At 42.7% G+C, this 27,405-nt stretch overlaps 1 protein-coding gene across 5 annotated transcripts in view; it reads right to left on the bottom strand.

The window, feature by feature from the left end:
• CEP128 (centrosomal protein 128) overlaps positions 1-27,405 on the bottom strand; it is a 178,141-nt gene that overhangs the window by 134,871 nt on the left and 15,865 nt on the right. For all 5 annotated transcript variants that reach the window (XM_033141773.1, XM_033141762.1, XM_033141778.1 and 2 more), the window contains exons 8-12: positions 19,737-19,853; positions 8,644-8,730; positions 6,884-6,958; positions 4,068-4,200; positions 1,248-1,408 (exon numbers count right to left, since the gene is read on the bottom strand). In XM_033141773.1, the coding sequence (XP_032997664.1) occupies positions 1,248-1,408; positions 4,068-4,200; positions 6,884-6,958; positions 8,644-8,730; positions 19,737-19,853 (573 nt within the window). The remainder of the gene's footprint in view (positions 1-1,247; positions 1,409-4,067; positions 4,201-6,883; positions 6,959-8,643; positions 8,731-19,736; positions 19,854-27,405) is intronic.

Raw genomic sequence — 27,405 nt, 5'->3', positions numbered from 1 at the left:
CATATGCACATTCGATATTAGAAATTTTAAATGTACTGGGAGTTGATGGGAAGTCTATCACACCTTAGTAAGAACGTTGAACAAAAGAGACTGTATAAGATTGGATCAAAGTTTACTTATAGAAGATCATTTTTGGTTTATATAAGTTTGTTTTTGTTGCAGTATGTATGAAACTTAATAAAGCATAGAAAACTTAAGAAAGAAAGAAACACTTGCAGTGACAGAGCAATCTCGGGAATTTTTTTATGTTTGACGTTCTATTATTGTTTTATATTTTCCTGGAAGCCACCCAGATTGGCTGGGAAAACCCAGCCAGATGGACAAGGTATAAACAAAAATTATTATTATTATTATTATTATTATTATTATTATTATTATTATTATTAACATTGCTTTTGAATTCCTCCTGCTGATTTTAGATGTATGTTCCGGGGATCATGACTAAAGTAAAAATCATGCATAATCAAAACACATTGGGGTAAGTGGTGGGTGGGATTGCTAAAGTCTTTTTAAACATCAATTTAATTCGGAATCGGGTATCCAGCAATGCTTGGTTAGACTATGTGGCTGGACCAGCGTGTATCCAAATGGTTCCAACCAATAGACATTCACTTTCTTTTATAGCAACTACAAAATGGGAGAATGATGTCCATGTGATTGATGGTGTGGTAAATCTGGGCTGTTTCCATGCACAGGAAGAGATGAGCTAAATCTGCTGACTACTACGATACGTCTGTTTCTTTCACAAACAGAATCATTCTTATTTGGCATTATTGTGGGCTACTAGTTTGACTACAGAATTGGAAAGTGCAGTATAAGAGGTTCAGCTTTGTTTGTGTTGATGCAACTCAAGACAATTTATGTCGCACACCAATGTGGGGGGGGGAGTCAGAAGGGGGTGCTGTCAACTGCTAGCTCTTTAGGAAAATCAGAACTTCAGATTAGTTCTCACAAAGGACAGGTGAAGTTGCAAAACATACTGCAACACTCCAGATGACATGTGAGATGTTGCTGGAGAAATAAGATGTGATGGAGAAGGGATCAAGCCTATTCTTCACCCAGATATTTTAGTTTTCATGCGTAGGAATCCTTTCCTTTGTTACGCCATGGAGTGAAATTCCATTATATAAACTCTCACCTGCAGTTCATGCACAGGCTTACTTGCAATTTGTGTGGCCACACTTCAGCCACAAATTGCCACTCAAAAAGAAGTAGAACCTAAGCTTATAATTCAAAGAGATGTTTACCTCTATTTGTATTCCAAGCTGTGCTTTCTCTTTGTCCTTGCGCTCTATACATCGCTTCAACTCTTCTATCTCTGACATAACAGCACTGTGATTCAGTTTTGCTCTCAATTCCCAGATCTGCTTTTCCATCTCTTGTTTCTCTGGATCAGACCTCTCAACCACTGGAACAAATGTGGCATGATTCAGCATAAGAAAAATTACAAGAAACAAAAAATATATTCATACATAAAACACACATGGTTGCAGGAAAATCAGAAACAGCTAATTCGAGTTTTGATTAACCATAGTTTCACATAAACTTTGGTTAATCTTAACAATGTTTAGTGGAAACAAGTAAACCACAGCTTGCATGGTTCAGATGACACACCAAACTGAAGCTAAGCAAAAATAGAAGCAAAGACTTCAGAACTCCTCATTGTGGCGTGTCAAAATGAGAATGAAAGTCTTCGAGCTTGTTCTCGCAGATCAAATCAGCCCATAAAACAAGGTTTATTGACCGGCAGTGTTGGTGGCCTTGACTATAGGATAAGAAGATAGATAAACAGAAAGATAGCTCAGTTAGAGTAAATACAAAATTACTTTAAATTTCTTTTCAATTCTATGAGCAGACTGACATGGCAAGCACAGGTCTCCATAAATGATCTTACTGCCTCCAGTGCCGTGTGGATTACTCTTGGGTGGGATGAAGATTAAGGCAGTTCACACCTTGACCAAAAAAGAAGTGGGATTCCATCGGGTTCTACGCAGGCATTGCTTATAGACACAGGCAGCAGACCACAAAGATAAAACACAAAAATCTGTCATCTGACGGAGATGGAAGGGTGCCCTCAAATTTTGCTAATTGAGAAATGTTTCTTCTATTGGTCGAATAAAGGATATGTATTTATGTAATTTTGCTATAAAAAAGGAGTTGGGTTAAAATGATCAAAAAAGTATTTTCTGTTCTGAACTTCCCTGCAGAAAATATTATGTGAAACAGCCTCAGTTTGATAGTTCGTGAGAATTTTCATGCATCCCATACTGTTAGATAACTGCACTTTCTTCACCCTCATACCTTCCTTCATGAATATTCAAATGAAATGCCCTTCCCAAATTCCATTACCTGAAAAAGGGTCCATTTCGCTTATTCTGTATTCAAGCTATATTGTGTATGTGTTTTCTATGACATTTTCTCAATGCATATGAAAAATACTTTAAAAAAAAATACTTTGGCTTTCCTGTTAATTATTCTTGGATAAATTGGATTCATTGTCATGTCAGGAAGGCAAGCCATGCTCATGTTTCCCCTGATAGAGTGAGAGCAGTGCCAAGTAACAGAAATATCCATGTTTCAAGAAGGAAAGCCTGCCACTGGACCTTGGCTTGAAGCATCTCCATTTATACAGCTGAAAGGCTATACGGAGGATATTGAGGCTTGAGGATGCAACTGCTATTTATAGCCGTTTTAAGCATACCAGCAGGGCACATTTAGAGATCAACCTGTATTGATTTGTTCTGCATCACATGGGACCAAAGCTGAGCTCTACTAAGCACAGCTGATTTGCAACCTCCATTTACTGCCACACAGCGCTCCCCTACTAGCCCTTTGAAAATGAATGGCTAGTACACAACAGTAAGTTCCGGTGGATTGCTTCCAGACCCTACTGATGCAATTACTTCCAGATCTAGCTCCCAGGATTTTTTACACACTACTGCCTGCTTCTACTATCTCTGTGCAACGTCTACCATGCTCATTACGATAGCAGGGACCTACAGCTCGGACAAGACAAGCCCAAATTCCAATTCATAATCCTTCAGCAGCCTGTAAGAAATCAGATCCTAGCTGGTTGCCAGTCTACCTAACAAAAAAATGTATTAGCAAGGCTTTTGCTAAATCAAGAATTTAAGATATTAAATATGAACTGCCTGTTGTTGTTGTTCAGTCGTTCAGTCGTGTCCGACTCTTCGTGACCCCATGGACCAGAGCATGCCAGGCACCCCTATCCTCCACTGCCTCCCACAGTTGGGTCAAACCTATGTTAGTAGCTTCGAGAACACTGTCCAACCATCTCATCCTCTGTCGTCCCCTTCTCCTTGTGCCCTCCATCTTTCCCAACATCAGGGACTTTTCCAGGGAGTCTTCTCTTCTCATGAGGTGGCCAAAGTACTGGAGCCTCAACTTCAGGATCTGCCCTTCCAGTGAGCACTCAGGGCTGATTTCTTTAAGGATGGATAAGTTTGATCTTTTTGCAGTCCATGGGACTCTCAAGAGTCTCCTCCAGCACCATAATTCAAAAGCATCAATTCTTTGGCGATCAGTCTTCTTTATGGTCCAGCTCTCACTTCCATAAATTACTACTGGGAAAACCATAGCTTTAACTATACGGACCTTTGTCGGCAAGGTGATGTCTCTGCTTTTTAAGATGCTGTCTAGGTTTGTCATTGCTTGCCTCCCAAGAAGCAGGCGTCTTTTAATTTCGTGACTGCTGTCACCATCTGCAGTGATCATGGAGCCCAAGAAAGTAAAATTTCTCACTGCCTCCATTTCTCTGCAATAATGGCTCAGATTTAATTTACACAACTGCTTTCACATAAATCTCTGAATCAACTTTTGTCTATTTCGGTCACGATGAGGAGGAGGTTCAATGTGCTGAGATTGTGAACAACAGACACTGAGACATATGCTTTTGTCCACAATTTGATTTTGCCCACAGTTCTCTGTTATTGCCAGCTTTCAGTAAACCAAGACTTGCCATTTCAAGCGCTGAGTCTTTCTCAAGGCATAGTTACTATAAGGTCTTATTTTTCTGTCCTGAATAGTAATGGGAAAGAGAGTGTTACCTCTTTGCCTCCTCCTGTCATCCTTTTGCTCAGCTGGATGGCTCTGGTGATGCATGGCAACCTGAGATATTTGATGGTGCAGAGTCAGTCGTTCCTCTTCTGCTCTAAGGAGTTGGGAACGGAGATCCTCAATCTAACACACACATACACACATACACACAGACAAGTGCCAGCTTTTTTAACAAACCAGAAACCAATTTCAATAAAATGTGGAGGCATATTTTCACTGACATTATCAATTCTTTAAAAGATCCTAAAGCAAAATGTGACCATAACCCATTACCCATACACTATACTTAGCAATGAGCCAAGCATAAGCAGCATGATATTTCTCTGTTTTAAATGAAAGCTTCAGATTCAAGGGGATATCCCTGCCTGGCTCCCTCTTTATCAAACTGCCTTGGTCTTCAGGGTTTTTTTTTAGTTTAGGGAGTTGTTTAAGGTATACCTCTTCACTCAGGCCCCTCGGTCCTCATGCTGTTGTTGAATGGAGGCCGCTGGGATCTCTGATCTTATCAGTCACTATACTGCTTTGCCAGTGAGTATTATCTCACTGCTGCTACACTGATGTGCTGCTTTGGAGGATTTCAGTAGCCTTGGCTCTTTTATTAGTTTTAATTGTTTTATATTTTATTTCGTCTTTTGTAAACTGCTTTGCCATTCATAAAGAAACGTTGCTATCTAAATGAATTAATAGGAAAAATAATGCAAGGGACCTCTCTACATGCAGTCGGAAACCCTGCCTACTCAAAAGGTTCCCAAGCACACAGAGGTTCCTTCACAGGTCATGCATGTATGGAATGGGAGTAACGATCCCACATTGCCCCTCTGAGGGCATTCAGCATATTGTGTGCTGCAACATAGAGGTGGGGCAAAACTGGGCTGTTACAAAACCAGGGACACCAACCAAGCCTCAATGAAACACAAGGAGGTTTATTTGACAAGCTGGTTTTGCTTTTGAATAAATTATACAGCTAGAGGCCAGCAGAGAGATAAGCCACTTTAAGGCAATTTGTTTTCGCAAAGTTATAATTTGCTAGTGCAAAAGTAAAACAAGGTAAAGCAGTTCCAGGACGAAGGGTGGGGTGCTGCTGGTGGAGGAATCTTTTCACTGTCTTTAGTAAATTACTTTCTCTGCTCTTTCAAAATATATTGAAATGTGCCCAATAATTTATACTATCACAACATTAAACAACCTTTAAACCCAAAGAAAGTAAACCATAAATATAACGTATAATCTATTTCATCATATCCATAGGTATGCAGCTGTGAATGCGTAAGTGAGAATTTGTTTTTAACCAAACTAAACAAACAGCTCTGGAGGGTCTTATTTGGCATGACAGAGTCCACACAACTAATTATCTAGAGCGTCAAGTAGAACAGAGTAAGATCCAAATACAGAGCGATCCCTGAAAGCAAGCACTAAGCACAATCCAGCTGTGGCAAACTACAGTACAGTCGTACCTCGGGTTACGTATGCTCCGGGTTATGTACTTTTCGGGTTACAAACTCTGGTAACCCAGAAGTGCAACCCGGAGCGCGCGCGGCGCAAAGATGCACAGAAGCGTTCTGCGCAGTTTGCGCATGCACAGACACATTTGCGCATGCGCAAACCGCTACTTCCGGGTTTTGCGCGCGCTTGTTTGGGTTGCGAACTTTTGGGGTTACAAACTGTAACCCGGAACCAATTACATATGCAACCCGGGATACCACTGTATAAGGTAAGTCCTTAAAGCTTCTAATGCTATCATGTAGCTTGTTGTCCCCTCCTGCTTTCATACAACATGTTCAAGTGCTAGCTTCCCCTACCCACCCAGTGTGGTGTAGTGGACAGAGTGCTAAACTTGGGCCCAGCAGACCTGGTTCAGATCCCCCAAATAGCTATAAAGCCAAACAAACACACATTCTAAGTGTTCTTTCACTAGAATGAGCAGGATACAAAAGGCAAAACATTATACAGTGGTACCTCTGGTTACGTACTTAATTTGTTCTGGAGGTCCGTTCTTAACCTGAAACTGTTCTTAACCTGAAGCACCACTTTAGCTAATGGGACCTCCCGCTGCCGCTGCGCCGCCAGAGCACGATTTCTGTTCTTATCCTGAAGCAAAGTTCTTAACCTGAAGTGTTATTTCTGGGTTAGCGGAGTATGTAACCTGAAGCGTATGTAACCTGAAGCGTATGTAACCCGAAGCGTATGTAACCCGAGGTACCACTGTAATAATATGCCATGCCGCAAGATAAGCAAGCCAATCAGCTTCTGTTACATTTCTTAAGTTGACTTTGGCAAAAACAGTTTCATGTTACTCTCATTTGTGTGTTACGCTAAGTCAAACCATGGTTTAGCACAAATGAGCAAATGTTGGACTCCGTTGCAGCTGCACTGAGCAAAGCCGCAGCTTGGCATAGCACCTTGTTTCAACCCAGAGTAGCGGTTCTGCTCTCTGCAGACAAATCATGAGCTGAAACCAAAACCTGCCTTTGGTTTACAGCTCATAGTTTCTCTGGGGAGAGCTAGACCAGGAGCTTGAGTCTGGACAACATGCTAAGGCAAACCATAGTTTACCACAGCAGCACAATGACTGGACTGGAGCAAAGCACCGCCTCCTCTCTGGAGGCCTACACATTTGCACTAAGCTTAGCGCCATGTGAAAACCAGACTAATAAACTATCATTCTGTAATAAAGCTTGGTATTCACTTTTGTGACTATTTTCTTATCATACTTATTTCTAACTTCCTATCACACTATTTGATAGAAAGTTTTAAGAGCACTGCCTACTGTGAACGGAGACAGGTTTTTACACAGGAAAGTGGTTACCTGGTGGAGAAGAACCTCTCTGCTGTTTTCCGACTGATCCAGTTTCCTCCGGGACTGCTCCAAATCCTGTTCAAGCTTATTCAGATTAGAAAGAGTGACAAAAAAAATCATTCCACTGCTAGTAATGTCATGAATTATTTAGCTACAATACTTAATATACCCAGAAGTCTGCTGAACGCTCATTTCTTATGCAACACTTTGCTAAGCTCACCAAATGCCTATTATTCCAATGGTTCCTTAGATCAAGTGATCTGTTTGCAAATACATGCATTTCTTCCTCTCCTAAAAACTAGGTTATGTAACTGAGTTGCACGTGTTATCTCCCTCATACTCTAGATGGGCTCCCCTTTCAAGGTGGCAAAACAGAGCAGTTTGAAAGGTTGTTTGACTCATAATAACCAGAAATCCCAGGTTGAGAAGGAAAAAAAGTAAAAACCCCAAGAAGGCACATTAAAAAAAGAAACACCCAGAATTTCAAGCCAGAATGAAGAATGGGCATTGCAGATGTCTGTGATTAACTGAAAACTGAACGCAAGTTCTTGAAGGAACAACAAATACCCTCTTAGTTATAGTTATATTAGCCATTGAAAGGGTTTGGAAAGTGAAGCTGCTGCGAAATGCAGCAGCCAGAATAATTTCTGGTACTTGGCTTTCTTGACCACACCACTCGGCTTGAGTCCAGGCCTAATTCGAAATCCTGGTTATTACATATAAAGCGCCAAACAGCCTAGGACCAGGATATTTCAAGGACCTTCCCCTCCTGTGTTAACTTGCATGACAGTAGCAGTTGGCAGCATAACAGGGGCAGTGTGAGGGGAAAGGGGTGGGGAGCTTGGTGCAGTGCAGGCGTGATGCAACAAATCTGACTCCTATTTATTTATTTAAGGCATTTGTATAATGCTTACTATTTTGAATTCCTAAGCAGTGTGAATAAAATGTGTTTTACGCACACACACGAACACAGAATAAGAAAGGTCATCAAACAAACAGAAAACCACCTTATAAGGCCTGCTAAAATAGGGACATCTTAGTCAAGTGCCTGAAATTAAGCAGGGAGGGGACCTGACTATTCTCAGCCAAAAGGGAGGGCCACAGGATTGGGTCCACAATGCTGAATGCAAGGCCTCTGGAAGTTATGAGCCAGTTACCCCGCCAAGTTCCACACAAGTTCGGAACTGGGAAGCCAGATGAACAATGCCACCCAGCTTGTACCACTGCGCCACCAGCTACTGCTGCCTAATCATAATTCAGAAGAGAGGTAAGCTTGGCAAGGACCCAGTAGAGGATCTTTTGAGTGGTGGCTCCCCAGTTGTGAAAATCCCTCTGAAGGGAGGTTGGTTCAGCATTTTTATTTCACCAAGCTTTTGCTGCATTTTTATTCTTGCTTTTTTATTGCATTTATCTTATTGGTTTCATCTCCTACCCCTAGTTTTAATAGCAGTGAGTGTTTTAACTGTTGTTAAGGGCCAAATTTATCTGTGTGGGCCTCAACAAGTATGATGCCTTCCTGTTTTTACAGGCTTAAGTATTCTTGATGTCGGTCACCTTGGAAGGAGCAGTACAATCTGGGCATGTGCCACTGAAATGAAGCTGGACATCTTACTATGAAAGGCAGAAAGTTTGATGCTGATACCTGCTATTACCGGTATATGTTAAAGCAAACATACATCATACTTTTAAAGCATGGGTGCAAAAGTCACTGCATCAATTGCAACATGAAGATACTACACAATGAACATTTTTTTAAAAAAAAAACTTACTTTGTTTTTTTCACCCTCCATTTTCAGTACTTTATTCTTCAAGACAGTTTCCACTTCATTAGCTTTAGCATCTTGTTGTTTTAAAGCCTTGAAGGGAAGAAAAGGGGAATTTGTTTCTTTTTTGCAAAACCATCAAAGCCTTAATTTATAAAATATGCTGACATGTGTATTATTTACACATGCACAAACACAGCAGAACACACTGGTGTGTGAGATTATATCATGCAAAGCTATAAATAGATGTATTGAATGCATAGTGTCCGCAACTAAGCTTGATACCTCGCAATCCATTAGCTTCCATACCCCAGTAAGCAAGCTGAGCCTCAGCCGGCCTCAACTCTCCCTTCAAAACACAGAATGTTTAACCCTTTCCCAAGCTGGATGTATGTTCAAAATCATAAACTTCCACACCTATTTTAACTCTCAAAAGATATATAAGATCACCTATCTTATACCTCTTGGGGAGAAAAAGTGGGGTGTGTGGAGAAAGAAATTTTCAGTACTGTATACAGATAGAGTAGCTAGGATGGAAAGGGTTAAACAGCCTTCTTCTGCCACTCAGTTGGAAGTCAATCAGAAGGTTGGCAGTTCGAGTCTGCGTGCAGTTTGAATCCTTGCAATGGGTTGAGCTCCCATTGCTCTGTTCCAGCTCCTGCCAACCAAGCAGTTTGAAAGCACACCAGTGCAAGTAGATAAATAGGTACCGCTGCAGCGGGAAGGTAAACAGCATTTCCGTGCACTCTGGCACTTGTCATGGTGTCCCGTTGCACCAGAAGCGGTTTAGTCATGCTGGTCACATGACCCAGAAATCTTTCTGCGGACAAACGCCGGCTCCCTTGGCTTGAAGTGAGATGAGTGCCTTAACCATCCAGGGGTCCTTTACCTTTACCGTTACCTTATCTGACAAAAGCATTGCACTTCCACTCAATATGTCTACCCAACATTGCTGGAAGTGATAAGCAATGGGGCCATCAGGCAGGAGGCAGGCTGTATAATTGCAGACAAATCTACAAAGTCCCCTTGTCAGCATGGCTATGTGAACAACAGGGTAGAACAACCTCATTGGCTTCAGCCCAAGAAGCCCAACTTAAGCATATCAGAAGGACCTTTCAGAATATTAAACCAATAACTGAGCTCCGTGCATGATTCTTAAGCAGCACAGGTGAGCACCAAAATGTAGCAGAATAAAGGGTTCAAAGTAACCCAGGTTTAACTAGATTTAAACAGTTTAAAACAGGAAAGTAGCAGTTACGGGAAAGTTTAGGCCTTCCAAGTACTATCGCTAGGTAGAGAAAACAATTCTGGAAATGTAGGCAAATAATCTGTACCTGGTCTAAGGCAGTTTCCTGGTGAATTTACCTCACAGGGGAATGTATGCAGCTTGGAGATGCCTTGCATACTGGCTCCACAATGTCTGCTATGTTGTTGTTGTTCAGTCGTTCAGTCGTGTCCGACTCTTCGTGACCCCATGGACCAGAGCACGCCAGGCACGCCTATCCTTCACCGCCTCCCGCAGTTTGGCCAAACTCATGTTAGTAGCTTCGAGAATACTGTCCAACCATCTCATCCTTTGTCGTCCCCTTCTCCTTGTGCCCTCCATCTTTCCCAACATCAGTGTCTTTTCCAGGGAGTCTTCTCTTCTCATGAGGTGGCCAAAGTACTGGAGCCTCAACTTCAGGATCTGTCCTTCTAGTGAGCACTCAGGGCCGATTTCCTTGAGAATGGATAGGTTTGATCTTCTTGCAGTCCATGGGACTCTCAAGAGTCTCCTCCAGCACCATAGTTCAAAAGCATCAATTCTTCGGCGATCAGCCTTCTTGATGGTCCAGCTCTCACTTCCGTACATTACTACTGGGAAAACCATAGCTTTAACTATACGGACCTTTGTTGGCAAGGTGATGTCTTTGCTTTTTAAGATGCTGTCTAGGTTTGTCATTGCTTTTCTCCCAAGAAGCAGGCGTCTTCTAATTTCGTGACTGCTGTCACCATCTGCAGTGATCATGGAACCCAAGAAAGTGAAATCTCTCACTGCCTCCATTTCTTCCCCTTCTATTTGCCAGGAGGTGATGGGACCAGTGGCCATGATCTTAGTTTTTTTGATGTTGAGCTTCAGACCATATTTTGCGCTTTCCTCTTTCACCCTCATTAAAAGGTTCTTCAATTCCTCCTCACTTTCTGCCATCAAGGTTGTATCATCAGCATATCTGAGGTTGTTGATATTTTTTCCGGCAATCTTAATTCCAGTTTGGGATTCATCCAGCCCAGCCTTTCGCATGATGAATTCTGCATATAAGTTAAATAAGCAGGGAGACAATATACAGCCTTGTCGTACTCCTTTCCCAATTTTGAACCAATCAGTTAGTCCATATCCAGTTCTAACTGTAGCTTCTTGTCCCACATAGAGATTTCTCAGGAGACGGATGAGGTGATCAGGCACTCCCATTTCTTTAAGAACTTTCCATAGTTTGCTGTGGTCGACACAGTCAAATGCTTTTGCGTAGTCAATGAAGCAGAAGTAGATGTTTTTCTGGAACTCTCTAGCTTTCTCCATAATCCAGCGCATGTTTGCAATTTGGTCTCTGGTTCCTCTGCCCCTTCGAAATCCAGCTTGCACTTCTGGGAGTTCTCGGTCCACGTACTGCTTAAGCCTGCCTTGTAGAATTTTAAGCATAACCTTGCTAGCGTGTGAAATGAGTGCAATTGTGCGGTAGTTAGAGCATTCTTTGGCACTGCCCTTCTTTGGGATTGGGATGTAAACTGATCTTCTCCAATCCTCTGGCCACTGCTGAGTTTTCCAAACTTGTTGGCATATTGAGTGTAGCACCTTAACAGCATCATCTTTTAGGATTTTAAATAGTTCAGCTGGAATATCATCACTTCCACTGGCCTTGTTGTTAGCAAGGCTTTCTAAGGCCCATTTGACTTCACTCTCCAGGATGTCTGGCTCAAGGTCAGCAACCACACTACCTGGGGTGTATGAGACCTCTATATCTTTCTGGTATAGTTCCTCTGTGTATTCTTGCCACCTCTTCTTGATGTCTTCTGCTTCTGTTAGGTCCTTTCCACTTTTGTCCTTAATTGTGGTAATCTTTGTACGAAATGTTCCTTTCATATCTCCAATTTTCTTGAACAGATCTCTGGTTTTTCCCATTCTGTTATTTTCCTCTATTTCTTTGCATTGCTCGTTTAGAAAGGCCCTCTTGTCTCTCCTTGCTATTCTTTGGAAATCTGCATTCAATTTCCTGTATCTTTCACTATCTCCCTCGCATTTTGCTTGCCTTCTCTCCCCCGCTATTTTTAAGGCCTCATTGGACAGCCACTTTGCTTTCTTGCATTTCTTTTTCATTGGGATGGTTTTCGTTGCTGCCTCCTGTATAATGTTACGAGCCTCCATCCACAGTTCTTCAGGCACTCTATCCACCAAATCTAAGTCCTTAAACCTGTTTTTCACTTCAACTGTGTATTCATAAGGAATTTGATTTAGATTGTATCTTACTGGCCCAGTGGTTTTTCCTACTTTCTTCAGTTTAAGCTGGAATTTTGCTATAAGAAGCTGATGATCAGAGCCACAGTCAGCTCCAGGTCTTGTTTTTGCTGAGTGTATAGAGCTTCTCCATCTTTGGCTGCAGAGAATATAATCAATCTGATTTCGATGTTGCCTATCTGGTGATGTCCATGTGTAGAGTCGTCTCTTGTGTTGTTGGAAAAGAGTGTTTGTGATGACCAGCTTGTTCTCCTGACAGAACTCTATTAGCCTTTGCCCTGCTTCATTTTGAACTCCAAGGCCAAACTTGCCAGTTGTTCCTTTTATCTCTTGACTCCCTACTTTAGCATTCCAATCCCCTATAATGAGAAGAACATCCTTCTTTGGTGTCATTTCTATAAGGTGTTGTAAGTCTTCATAGAATTGGTCAATTTCAGTTTCTTCAGCACTGGAAGTTGGTGCATAAACTTGGATTACTGTGATGTTAAAAGGACTGCCTTGGATTCGTATCGAGATCAATCTATCATTTTTGAAATTGCATCCCAGTACAGCTTTCGCCACTCTTTTGTTGACTATGAGGGCCACTCCATTTCTTTTACGGGATTCCTGCCCGCAGTAGTAGATATGATAGTCATCTGAACTGAATTCGCCCATTCCTGTCCATTTTAGTTCACTGATGCCTAGGATGTCAATGTTTATTCTTGCCATCTCATTTTTGACCACATCCAGCTTACCAAGGTTCATGGTTCTTACATTCCAGGTTCCTATGCAATACTTTTCTTTACAGCATTGGACTTTCCTTTCGCTTCCAGGCATATCCACAACTGAGCGTCCTTTCGGCTTTGGCCCAGCCGCTTCATCAGCTCTGAATCTACTTGTACTTGTCCTCCGCTCTTCCCCAGTAGCATGTTGGACGCCTTCCGACCTGAGGGGCTCATCTTCCAGCGTCATATCTTTTATATGCCTGTTGTCTTTGTCCATGGAGTTTTCTTGGCAGGGATACTGGAGTGGGTTGCCAGTTCCTCCTCCAGGTGGATCACGTTTGGTCCAAACTCTCCACTATGACCTGTCCATCTTGGGTGGCCCTGCACGGCATAGCTCATAGCTTCCCTGAGTAATTCAAGCCCCTTCGCCACGACAAGGCAGTGATCCATGAAGGGGAATGTCTGCTATACTAGCACAGAAAAACTAGAAGCAATAAGTAACCGCGGAAGATTTCGCTAACACAGAATAGGAATTAGGCATCTTATCATTAAGACATCTTAACTCAGTCTTGGAAATCAATATGCCAACCTCAGCTTATCAAAGCAGCACTGAAGGATATTTAGGCCATTAAGCAGCAATAACATGAAATAAAAAAGCAATCTCTCACCCCACTGGTATTTCAAATAAGCCATTCCATTTTATTTTCCAGGTACAGTAAAAATAAATAGTCCATAACTGTATTGGTTTTATGAAAAGCGGATATGTGGCTAAACAGCACATACACACACGTGAAAGGAAATTTTCAGAACCAAGGAAAATGCAGAGTCTCTCACATACCACGCCTGCGAGTAAATCAAACCTATTTTGCCTAGACTGCTCTGCCAATAGCATACTCGCATCAGTCACTTGTGACCTAACAGAAATAAAGAACCAACTTCAGACTATGGTTGAAGATCCTAGCTCGTTCCCAACTTAATAATCATAGGTTTTCAGTTTGGATTTAACAGGAAACAATCATTGATTGGATTTCCTGGGTTAACTGCAGTGTGCGGAGAAGGGAGGAAAACATAGGAAACTGCCTTATATCAAGTCAGACAGGCCCTGGTCCATCTAGCTCTCCCCAAGGTTTCATGTGGGAAACCATTCCCAATCCTGCCTGGAGATGTTGGGGATTGAACCCAAGACTTTTTGCCTGCAAAGCAGATTCTCCACCACTGAGCTACGAGGGCTGGCGGTAGCGTATGTTGGAGTCTGCAGGCACAAAGCTTGCACAGGTCCCAGAGATCTAACCCAAGATCTGTATGTCCAAACCAGGCCACTGTCTAGCCTTGCCTATTCAGCAGTTCCCATAACTGAATAACCAAGGGAACATGCTGCCAGCCTTCTAGTGGACCAAGGGGGTGTTCCAAAGACCCACACAACTGGTTCTGCATGATCAGAAGGAGGGGCTTTCTGTGCTTCTCAAAACAGCAGACACCCGCCATACACAGCAAGCTGCTTTTGAAACCAATAAGACTTTCAAAAGCAGTCTGTAATAGAAAACCCGACCAGGCATGCTCAAGCTTGTAGGAATGCCTGAAGTGGTGCTTTGGATCCCAGCCCATATTTACCAAGGAAGGGAATCAGCCCATTGTTCAGGCTTCTATTTAATTTCTTAAAAGTGATCATCTGGATAGAGGAAAACAGTCCTTTATGATTAAGTGTTGTAAAGAGTGTAACACTTAAAACTTTTTTTAAAAAAAACAAAAAACAAAACCACCCAGTGTTAATGACAGACACTTTCCCCCAAAGAGCCAACTATCTAAGTAAACTACGATAATGCTGTAGAGTGACAAATCGAGTTCAGATAAGAGCTACAGCAATTACAAAGTCAGTGTCATACGGTGTCAAGAGCAATTGTGTTTGCTGCAATATTTCTCTAATTAAAAGTTATGGAAGAATAAATAAGAAGGTGCGTACTACAGGCACAGTAATTGTTAAATAGGGTTATTCTCAAGACATGCATGTAATAAGAAGCTTTTCTTCTCCTAAGCCTGGGAAATTGCAGACCCATCAGCCAAACATGAATCACAAGTAAATTGATGGATGGTGCTATTAAAGCCAGGGATGCCAAATATACAGAAGAAGGTGAAAGAGAATCCTTCCCAAGGAAAAATTAGCACCATTTCTGCAGCAGGAGGACTCGCCTCACCAACCTTCTTCGGGAGTGTCAAACAGGCAGATAAGTGCAATTTAGCTGGTATTCAACACGTGGACTCTCAAAAACACTTCTGACAGCATCAAAGGCCCATGAGAAGGAAGATCCTTTTACAGAGGACCAAGCAGCAGCATTCTGTCAAGCTATAGCAAAAGGAAAAGTGGGGCTGCCGGACCATTCCATCAGCTTGTCTGGAGGACCAACCCCATTGAGCTCCTTCCTCCATCAACTGCCACCTGGCAGAGGGAGATGGGGAAAGCAGGACCACTCCATCATCAGCCCTGCTGAGATCAGCTCTGCTTGACTCCTCCTTCCCTCCATTCCAGCTGATCAATTAAGAACTAGCATGTGTGACTTCAGGAAGCAACCCTTAGATTGTAAACTTGTGGGCAGGGACTATCTTGTTTCCATTGATCTTGTGAAAGTTCCTTCTGGGGATGGGATGGGGGCTTACTAAAAACATTTAAGTCGTGCTTGCCGGTCAGGAACATCCTCAAAAACACCACCATCCCTGGGCCAGGCTGGCAAGTTTTTTCAATGATCTGCCCAGCCGCCACAACTCTTCTCCTTGATAAAAATCACTCAGCACTGACGAGGCAAAAAGCCAAGTGTCTACATGTCCCACTGCTTAAAGGTAAAGGGACCCCTGACCATTAGGTCCAGTCGCAGATGACTCTGGGGTTCCAGCGCTCATCTCGCTTTATTGGCCAAGGGAGCCGGCGTACAACTTCCGGGTCATGTGGCTAGCATGACTAAGCCGCTTCTGGCAAACCAGAGCAGCACACAGAAATGGCGTTTACTTTCCCGCCAGAGCGGTACCTATTTATCTACTTGCACTTTGACGTGCTTTCGAACTGCTAGGTTGGCAGCAGCAGGGACCGAGCAACGGGAGCTCACCCCATCGCGGGGATTTGAACTGCCAACCTTCTGATCGGCAACCTGCGTCCCTGCCCCACTGCTTACCACCTGACAAGTTCATGGAAGGGAGAAGGTACTTCCATGGCCCAGGAGACAGTGAGAGGGAACAGATGCTATGCAGCACAGCACCAGAAGCATCCTCTTCTCCTCTACCACCAGAGGTCAAGGCTCCTGCTGCATTAAGAAGGGTTGTGCCACCTCCAGGGCTAGGCAGGGCCAGAAATGATGGATATGGGCATTGAACGCATCCATCATCTGTGTGCCTGTCTAGCACTACATTATCACACTTTAATCCATCTCTGGGTTATATTTGTGCAGTGCATCCCTTTGTGAGTGGGATGTTTAAAATGCATTTCTTCTTCCTCTTGGTTTTAACGTGTCTATGTGGGGCTTATTGTCTATATGTTTGGTTGGAAGTCACTTTGGGTTGCCCTAGGCAAGATAAAGTGACTGACAAATTAAATGAATGAATGAATGAATGAATGAATGAATGAATGAATGAATGAATAAATGCAATGTCTGAAGCGCAGCCCATTTTGGCCCTTAGAACCAGCTGTAAGGGACTGAGGACTTCTCTCCAATGAGACTAGAAGAGTAATGCAAGAAGATCTGAAGACTGGACAGGGGGACAAGCCGGTTGCACACTGAGAGCAAGTGTGGTGTAGTGGTTAAGAGCGGTAGACTCGTAATCTGGGGAACCGGGTTCGTGTCTCCACTCCTCCACATGCAGCTGCTGGGTGATGTTGGGCCAGTCACACTTCTCTGAAGTCTATCAGCCCCACTCACCTCACAGAGTGTTTGTTGTGGGGGAGGAAGGGAAAGGAGAATGTTAGCCGCTTTGAGACTCCTTCGGGTAGTGAAAAGCGGGATATCAAATCCAAATTCTTCTTCTTCTTCTTCTTCTTCTTCTTCTTCTTCTTCTTCTTCTTCTTCTTCAGTCCTGAACTGGGGAATGCCTCTTAGATTAGTGGTGGTTAACAGGGGTCCCTTCAGCTGTTGCCAAAGTGCAATTTGCATCATTGCTGACCATTGGGCCATGCTGGCTGGTGCTGAAGTCCATCAACATTTGGAGGGCAACAGATTCACCACTACTGTCTTAGGGGATGGAGACAGTGTGTTGTGGGAAGGTGATCTTCAGCTCACTCTTTATTCTCTCCATAGCTACTATTGGCCAATAAGGGAACCAGTTGGGGACAATGCTGGACTAGTTAGACCATGGGTAGGCAAACTAAGGCCCGGGGGCCAGATGCAGCCCAATTGCCTTCTAAATCCGGCCCGCAGGCAGTCCGGGAATCAGTGTGTTTTTACATGAGTAGAATGTGTCCTTTTATTTAAAATGCATCCCTGGGTTATTTGTGGGGAATAGGAATTCATTCATTTCCCCAAAAAATATAGTCCACCCCCCCACAAGGTCTGAGGGATAGTGGACCGGCCCCCTGCTGAAAAATTTTGCTGACCCCTGAGTTAGACCCTTTGTCTGAGCACAGAATACCCAGTTCCTCATTATGTTCACTTCCTCAAGAAATGTCCCCAACATCCAGGAACTCAGTTGCTTCCCCCTCTACACACCTCCCCTAATGCCTCTCTTTAGGCATTAGTTCAAGAAAAACATAAAAATGTCAAAAGTGCATATCACAAAATTGGGGGTGGGAAGAGAAATTGGAACACATTTTAGAGTGCCCTTACAATAATTAGCACTCGAGAATGCAACACACATAAAGAAATCACACATTTAACTGCAGACCAGACCGTAGGGGGTATAAATAAAATGTGCACCTCTATGCCATCAATACTAAAAACAAAAAAGAAATTCAGCATATTCCAACAAGGTTTGAAACTGTGAAATGGGATTTGCTCGGCCCCCTTGCTCTTCATGGATGGCAAAACACTGACTCTTAGTGGCCACAAAGATTCTGCAGGCTTTTTTTCTCAAAATGCATTGGCGTCATAAAGATTTGAAAGCAACTGAAAAGATAAATAAACTCTGAGAAGCAAATTTAATCCCATGTAAATCAATTCACATGGCAGGAAATCAATTCTTACCCTAAATACATAGTTGTGTTGACTAGTTGTTAGTTAGTTAGTTGGCTTCTGGGGGTGAAGTCAAACCGCTGTAACTCAAACCGCTGTGTTAGCAGCACCGAAGTTACCTCCCTGGGGCACAAGCTGGGCAAACCACTCTTTATTATACAGTGGCATCCCTTGGCTTTGAGTGTTGGTCAAATTTCTTTTATTCAATCAAAGCCTCATGATAAGCACAGTTCAGGGAAATTTGTAAGAATATAACACAAGCCCTGGTTCATCAGGTCTCTTCCGCATCGGTCTTCCGCATATAGTCTTCCGCATCGGTCTCTACAGCCACAGCAAGCTCAGCAACCTTCCAAGAGAGGCAAATGACAGCAAGGAGAAGGAAGCTGGGCCAGGGGGCTGCAGTGGTTGGCCTGAAAACACCAGAATCGCTCCCTCCAAACCTCCTTCCTCAAACGCAGTAACTCTCCACATGCCTCAGAAGTTGGTGCAAGGGCTCCTGGGATTGCATTTACAAAGGCTCATGGAATAGCCAGACATTGTTTTCACATCTCTTTTTTGCCCTCTCTGGGCTCTTTTAGGGCCATATCTACAATTTTTAAAGTCACTTCAAGGTTCAGTGCAATGCGCACTTGCGCGGTTGCGAATCAATTGGCTATTGCCAGTACCAAATTATGCACATACCTCCTGAAAAAGTGACAAACATCTGGAAAAAATAAATAAATTGCTAGACCATTTGAGAATTTACTGTGCAGAACTTAAACACCTTCATTTCCTCTCCACTCTAATGGATCACAACCTTTTACCACCATTCCGTGAAATTTAAAGACAGAGAATTCAAAACTCTTTGACCCAAGAAGAGCACATGAATCTTTACCCAAATTAAAATGTATGCTACTTTCTCTCTTTTCCTTCTTTAATGTGACCTCCGAAAGGAGAGTCACTCTTTCAGAACAGAAAGTGTCAATCTAAATTAATCCTTACCGGCTTATACTGCACTATATAATCTGCAATTGCCTTTTTTTTAAAAAGCACATAGGTCACCACATGTATTAAGGCAACCAAATATGAAATTAAACTTTTCATAGACTCTGTGAGACACCAGAGTAAAGTCAGTCAGAGATGACTATCCAAATAATCGCCCAAGCACTTAAATTAAATCTAAAATTACAAAGTACGCATTTTATCTCCCCGAGGTTTTCAAGTGTTAGGGTGGAGTAATTTCTCTACCACTCTTGCAGGCATTTCACACACTCTTTTCTAAGAGAGGGCCAAAAGGGCCTTAATTTGCCTTTTCAAAAAGCGAACAATAGCTCAGTTTGTCTCCACAGCACAAACTCTTGTACTCTGCCAGATGCATTTTGCTTCAAGCAAAGCTGATTATACAGCACGAGGAAACCGGCTATTCATTACATCATATTTAGGCTTCAAGAGAGCAGTATTCACAAGGTGGTTGTTAACAGCGTTTTTAACAGTTTCAATCTTAGGTGTAACTGAAGATGTTTAAAAAGAAACACAAAACCCCCCAAAGCCTGCTCAGAACCAAAAAAAACGCTTTAAATACTCGCTGCCTCAGGGAAGAGAACCCCTTTCATGTATGGCTGTCTGACAGTTCACTTGATGCACAACAAAATGCATTTTGAAAAATGGCAGTCATCCCTTGAAATAATTAGCTCAGACTAGACAGGGAGCAAGGACCAGATAGATATGCAGTTCTGTACGTATTAAAAAAAAAAAAAAAAAACCGACTGCTTTGCATACCTCCTGCAGATGCAGAGACATGTGTCCCAGCTGATCCTGACGTCTTTCAACAAGCTGCCTTTCCGAGCGGATTTCTCGTTCTATCTCCTGAAGCCTCCTCTCCACCTGTTCTGACACCTTCAACGAAAAAGGGGGTTGGAGAGAAGGGAAATTCTTCTGTTAGCATGGTATTGAAAGTTTTTTTTTTTTTTAATACAACTCGTTTTTCTAGCAAAGTAAATGCAAAGGCCTAAATACAACTGTGAAGTCCTCCATTTGTTAGCACTGAAATGCCTATCTGCCTTGTGGTAAAGAAGAGGAAAAACGAGAGGGGGGAGGGCACAGAGACAACGCTGGGCCAAGCTCCACTCAGGTTGTCTGTGTTCTCCAACACCACCTTCCTTCACTGGACCAAGAGAAACACTTGCCCCTTGGGAATGAAAAAGAAAGCAAAGCAAGTAAGCAAAGACAACTACAGGACTGGCTCCAGTTGGACTGTCCCCACCTCCCCAAGCCTTGCACACCATACCATTTATTTGTCTTATTCTTTTAAAAATGTAAACTGCCTCAGGTACGTTGGCAGAAAGATGCTTTATAAATGCAGCAAACAGATTTGGGCTGCCTTGGGGATTTTGGAGACTGAGCCTCATTGTGCGGTTTGATTCACATGGGACCCCGGCTGAAGGCCGCATTTTCTTCGGAGTCTGTGGTGCAATGGGTCAGAGTGTCTGTCTGTTAACCAGAAGGTTTGTGGTTCAAGCCCACCCAGGGATGGTTATGGGCAGGATTCAGGCATTTCAAGGGGTTGGGCTAGATGACCCCTCAGGGTCCCTTCCAATTCTACATTTCTATGATTCTAGAAAGCCCAGGGCGTTTGGATGGAGCCGAGACAGGGAGTGCTGCTTAATTCACTTGGGGGCGTATCCTGAACCACGAAGAACTTAAAAAGCATTGCAATCAGTCTGCATCTGCTAAAACCCGAAGTCTCTTCGGTAACAGACTGGGTTCTTTTGACGTGTTGACCACTGCCACATGTGAGCTTTCCTCCTTGTTACCTTGGAAGACCTACATTGGCTCCCAGTACGTTTCCGAGCACAATTCAAAGTGTTGGTGCTGACCTTTAAAGCGCTAAACGGCCTCGGTCCAGTATATCTGAAGGAACGTCTCCACCCCCATCATTCTACCCGGACACTGAGGTCCAGCACCGAGGGCCTTCTGGCGGTTCCCTCACTGCAAGAAGCCAAGTTACAGGGAACCAGGCAGAGGGCCTTCTCGGTTGTGGCACCGCCCTGTGGAATGCCCTCCCACCAGATGTCAAAGAGAACAACAACTACAGTACCAGACTTTTAGAAGACATCTGAAGGCAGCTCTGTCTAGGGAAGCTTTTAATGTTTGATGGATTATTGTATTTTAATATTTTGTTGGAAGCCGCCCAGAGTGGCTGGGGAAGCCCAGACAGATGGGCGGGGTATAAATAAATTGTTGTTGTTGTTGTTGTTACCATGTAGTGCTTTGCATGCGAGTACAAGGTTTGAACACAAAAGGCAGGAAAAGAAAGCGTCAGAGGAACAAGCCACCATCATGTCTGCGTGTGACATGTCTGCACCCACACAGTACATGTGCAGCATTTGGGTGAAGAGAATCTAAACTTTCTTCTTCTTAAAAGGAAAAAAAGCAGGAGGAACATTTGATCACAGCCTTGAGCATATAGCCTGGAGAATCCTCAGAAGCCAGAGTTGGGATGAGCTAGAAATCTGGTCACCAGTGAGGCTCCACTGCCCTGCATAGCTATTTTTCACAACACAAAAAAGCAAAGCTAATTATGACAAAATATGCAGAACTTGTATTAGTCTTAGAATCCAGCAATATACTTATTAACAAAATATTATCTTGTGGAGCTTAATGCATCCCCAAGTGGTCTCCCATTCAGATCCTGACCTGCTTATTTACAACAAGGTTGCAGTGCCATGTGCCTTCAAACAAAATGTGTGTGTGTGTGTGTGTGTGTGTGTGTGTTGACAAATCCTTGGTCAAGTATGATCACACTGCCACCCTAATACAGCAAAGAGAGATTCATAGGCGGAAGCAAGTTTCACAAGCCTGCAGGTGTTCCAGGTGCAAATGTGCATCTGGATGACAAGACTCACATTTGGACCACATTAGAATGGCAGGATGAGTCTTTTGATATGGATGGAAATGAGCAACCCCATCTAGGGTCACTGGTTGTACACATGTGGAACTGGATCAGAGACAACTTACCATAATGTGAAAATTAGATTTTTGTGAAACCACACTGAAATTCCATATACCACTGCCAGGATTATTGTTGTTGTAACTTTGCTAAATGACAAATCAAGAACTGAACTAGAATAGCCTCTGGCCTTAAAATAATAAAAAATATGACTGAATGAATCAGTAACTGCAGTAATATGATCAGAAGAATTATTTGCTGTAATTATTTCTTTGCTTTACAGGGAAAGAAAACAGGAAAATAATACTTCCCTAGATTGCGGTTTTCATTCTTTCCTTTCCTCATCTATTTGCAGACACTGCCCTCTAGCAGTGAGCAGGGAGTTGAACATTCTATGCAAACATGGGACTTATTATAGCTTTATGGTAGTTACTGTTTTTTATTGCAGTTTCCATGCTGCAGAACTGTATTCATGGCGTCATAGTACATTTTGCAGCAACATTTATCCATATGATCTGCAAACAATGTTAAGTCATATTTGGAGTTGGCACTGCAATCATAACCAATGTCCACAATTATTAAGGTTAGATGTAGTATAGGTTGTGTTTTTCCTTCCAAAATGTCTGCACTTAGTGAAACTAAGTTACAGTGTCCACCATCTTTAAATTGTTTCTTTACCATTTATACTTGGTTGGAATTGCCGCAACAAAAAGGTCGGTGCTAAATTCATAATTTAACCGAACACACCAATGCCATCTCCTTGGCTTGAATCTCAAAGTGCCCTTTCGCTCGCCAAAAACATCACCTGCTCATGGAAGAAGAGTTTACAACCTGGAAGAAGGAGGATGTGCGAGGAATGACCCCCAAATTCGGCAAAGGCCTTTCCAATGCTCAGACTCACATGCAAGACTTTGTACACGCCCTTTTTCAAAGAGCCACTAGAGTTTATATGCTGCACACCCTGTATCTTCCTTGTTCACCTTGTTAATCACGTTATAATGCAATTCCTAGTTTAAACGCATGCAAATGGGAGACTTTTTTTTTTACAGTGCAGCATCACAGAGCTGACGAAACAGCAGTAATACTTTCCCCCCTTCTGCTCATGGTTTTAAAAACCCATGTTTTTAAAAACACCTAAGATTATTATATACAAGTATATATATAGTCCTTTAGTTCACTGGTGTTCTGTGTTCTTTGCAAAAGCAATCTGAGCTACACTGTTGTGGAAAGCACTCTCCTTGCTTTCTCTTTTAGGGAAAGACATTTAAAAAGTATCAAGAATGGATGATTAATCCATGATTACTGAAGGTTAATTCCCGATTTATTGGAGCCAAATTACTTTTCAAACAACATTAGATGGAAGGTTTTCAAGCAACGCTCGAAAAGAAACCAATCATTACAAGTACTTAAAAAACAGCACGCTAGAGTCAAGGGCAGTTAAAAGTCTAAGCAGCTGTAGCCATAGAACAGAACTTGAGAGAACTGAAATTGCAATCCACAGTATGCAATCAACAGGAACTTCAGTCAAAAGAATAAAAATACGTAAACTTCCAACATAGGAATTCCAAGGATGAAACACCAAATAAGGAGGGGGCAGAGGCTGTATTCTAGAAGTGTTGGGGAGACAGTTGCCCCAACTCACAACCAGCCCCTTATGGAGGCAATGGCTACATACAAGGCTAGAGCACAACTACACATGTCGGACATGAAAACAGGTGTTTTCGGGCTTGTCCTGCTCTAGCAAATGCAATCCAACAATAGTCAGACGGAATTTTGCTTCTGCAGAACACACAGCAGTAGAATCAGAAAACCCACTTGAGAATGCACCACTGCATCCATTTGCAAGCCAAGGGTTCCTCATTTGTATTTAGGTCACAGGTCCTTACAGTTTGTCCAACTCTGTTCACAAAGCTCCCTCGAGTTTCAAGAACGGTTTGTTGAGCAGCACAAGTGGACGCTGCCGGAGGTGAGGAGAGTGTCAAGTGTCCTGCTGCACATACATAAAGGGGCTGAAGGGAGGGGGAGCTCAACTAGAGAGGGAAAGACACAGGTTAGCCACCCCTGCTCCATGGCATGCCCTTTGTCAACAGAGGATCAGGTCTATAATATTCCACGCTTCACTGAGACCAGCACAAGATCAGAAGATGGTGGCACAGACATTTTCAGTTGCCTGCACTGCGCACCTATGGGTTTCGCTCACAGCGAAAGAGGGCTTCACACTGCTTCTTTATGCTTCACTCCAGAGTCCCAGTCTCTCTTTGCAAAACCTGGAGGTCTTTAAAGCTTGAAAGAGGCCTGGAGCCTATATCTCAGGTAGAGTACCTAGACTTCACAGTCCAAAGGTCATCTGGGCAGAGTAAAAGGACACTTGGACAAAGAAAGGACTATACAAAGACACAGCAGAAGCCAAGACTGGCTGCTGAAGCCAAAACAGTCCTCATGGCCATTTCGAAATTCTTACCGTTAAACTGTTCAGCCACAGCAGCCAAAGCGGATTCCCAGAGAGAACCCAAAAGGCAAAGGCATGCCATGTTTGCAAAGTGCTGGTGAGAGTCAACTCTCCGAGATGCCTTCATCCCCAACCCAAACATGCAACACTTTCGGCTGTCTGGGGAAGGGAGCTCGTCCCCACCCCCTTCCCCAACCCATCAGCACTGTTTCAATGGCAATTACAGTATTAAACTGGCGCTGCTCATGTGCATTTAAGCACCTGTGGGAACCATCCCTGGCACCAGGACGGGGTGTGGAGATGCCAATTCTCCTTCTAATGCTGTAGAAGTTTCCAAAGCTGCTATGTGCAAGCAAAGATCCCATCAGCGCACCTGCACAAAAGGGAATACACGCATAGTTTCTGGGAAAGCTCAATTCATAATATGGGGGCACGTTGCTGGATCATGCACAAGCCTTCGATTTATAATTTCATTAACTGTTCGAACTACCACTTTCTACTGTTGGTTTCATAAATTTTATTAACTGGCAGATGCCCCCATTGCTCATTGCACTTGTCGGCTCATTCACCAACCCCTTTGCCAACTGCCCTTCCCCCACACCTGGCCAAACCCCCTTCCCTTTACATTGCACCAACCTCCTCATCTGTCCCTTCACAACTTGCTTGTTTGTAATGAAAAAAAACTGAGACTTGCATTCCTTGCTGCTCCTTTAAAACCTAATGAAACATGAAAATTCCTCAGCACTAGAAGTTAAACGGGGGGAAATATTAATTACGACTGCATTAATTCTGCCTCAAAAAGGGTATTTTAAAATTCTGTCCCATAACAATATAATTCCGATTTTTTTCAACATCCAAGTTGGAAAGGTATTCTTGTAACATAATTTTGCTTAAATAATACCCCTAGTTGTGTGACTGGACTCACTTAGAACAAGTTGTCGTTGATGCAAAATTCTTTCTTAAGAAGAGAAAGAAGAAGAGTTTGGATTTGATATCCCGCTTTATAACTACCCAAAGGAGTCTCAAAGCGGCTAACATTCTCCTTTCCCTTCCTCCCTCACAACAAACACTCTGTGAGGTGAGTGGGGCTGAGAGACTTCAAAGAAGTGTGACTAGCCCAAGGTCACCCAGCAGCTGCTTGTGAAGGAGCGGAGATGCGAACCCGGTTCCCCAGATTACGAGTCTACCGCTCTTAACCACTACACCACACTGGCTCTCACATATGATCCAATAACCGCTGCTTTGTCTAAGCTTATGTATGTCACCAAACAACTTTATCAATTTCATCTTTGTTACTGTGAATATTTGTTAAATATAGCAGTATGTCATCTGCAAAAAAACAACCCTTACCTGCTCTCTGCTAAAACAAAATAGTTACAGTGTTTGTGTAAGTTGACTGCAAAAGTTTTATTAATTATCACAAAATTCAAAGCTGAGAATGGGCATCCTTCCTGGTTTCCTTAGACAAATAAATGGATTTGAAATTCAAGTGCAAATAATATTGCTCTTGGATTACTACAGATAATACTAATCTACTACTGTTTTAATTCAATGCAATTTAATTCAAGGCACTTTTAATTTAATGCAGATATCTCATATGTGGGGAGAGCAGAGAGCAGAGATCAAAGAACTAAAATAGGGCTAATAACTGTAAATCCTCAGATGCCAGAGTTTTCCACACAAAATGCTCAGGTTTTGTACAGGGAAACATATATTTCTTCTCACAAACTCTTCAAAGCCACCCATGTTTCAAGCTGCTATATATGTATGGTAAAATTCAAATGAGTTTTCGGGACTTGTATCAACACAGTTTGAAGCAGCGCTAACAGCTGTTCTCCCCCCTTTAGGTTTACAAAGTAATCTTAACAAATCACACATCTATATATAGCCAACATCCTTACTGTCCTTTTCATGCATCTGATAAAGAAATGTATAAGTGTCCCAGGCTCTTACTAGCATAATCAACAAGCCCACAAGCCCCTGGAGAGCAGCCATTTTAATAGACATGTGTTGCAAACAGTAGATCAGCAAACAATGAAAGGCAACGCATCCGGAGGGACTCAATTCTGAACTTGATCTTAATTGTTTCATTTAATCTTTAACATCATGTTTGTGATTGTACTGTACCTTTAAATCCTTTCCCCTTAAATTTGTATTATAGTAATGAGTGCCACCTGGGTTTGTTTGATTGGTTTTTTATACCTTGGGTTTCTTGGAACCAGTAGCAGTGGTTACATATGCTTATGACCACTGTTCCATAGAAATTCACTTCTTTAATTGTTGCGGTACGTATTTTGTTCTTATTCTTATGAGATACGGTTTGTAATGGGCGTGGTTTTTATTATGTATATGCGGGTCATCGTTGTTATTATTCTTTTTGTAGTCGTGCTGAGGAAGATTATTTCAAAACAGTGTGATTATCCAGATCACTGTCCTGCACACCACCAGCTTGGCACCACTTCACATGTATCTACGTGCATCTCAAGACTGATTTATTTATCGACAGACGAATATTGTCTTGCTGGCTTCTTAAAGACTTACTTTCAGAGACTTTTGTGTTATGTATCATATTTGCAAGAGTGTACATTTTGGTCTCGTATTATATTACGTTTGTTGCGTTTAAAGAATTAGTGCCTTTACTATTGATCGGTCTACGTGTTGCCTTTCATTGTTTGCTGATTTTAATAGACATGGCAACAAAAGATACAGAAATCCACTGTAGGACATCTGCTTGGCTTGCAGAAGGTCCCAGGTTCAATCCCCAGCATCTCCAGCTAAGGCTAAGAATGTTCCCTACCCAAAACCTTAGAGAAACACTGCTAGTCAGTGCAGACAATACAGAAATACATAGACAAGTGGACACAGACTCACTATAGAGCCAGTGCGGTGTAGTGGTTAAGAGTGGTAGACTCGTAATCTGGTGAACCGGGTTCGCGTCTCCGATCCTCCACATGCAACTGCATGACTAGACCTTGGGCTAGTCACACTTCTTTGAAGTCTCTCAGCCCCACTCACCTCACAGAGTGTTTGTTGTGAGGGAGGAAGGGAAA

The sequence above is a fragment of the Lacerta agilis genome, chromosome 1 (genome assembly GCF_009819535.1).
Source record: "Lacerta agilis isolate rLacAgi1 chromosome 1, rLacAgi1.pri, whole genome shotgun sequence".
Taxonomy (NCBI): Eukaryota; Metazoa; Chordata; class Lepidosauria; order Squamata; family Lacertidae; genus Lacerta; species Lacerta agilis.
The sequence above is the reverse complement of the archived record's forward strand: the minus strand, read 5'-3'. Positions and strand labels throughout refer to the sequence as shown.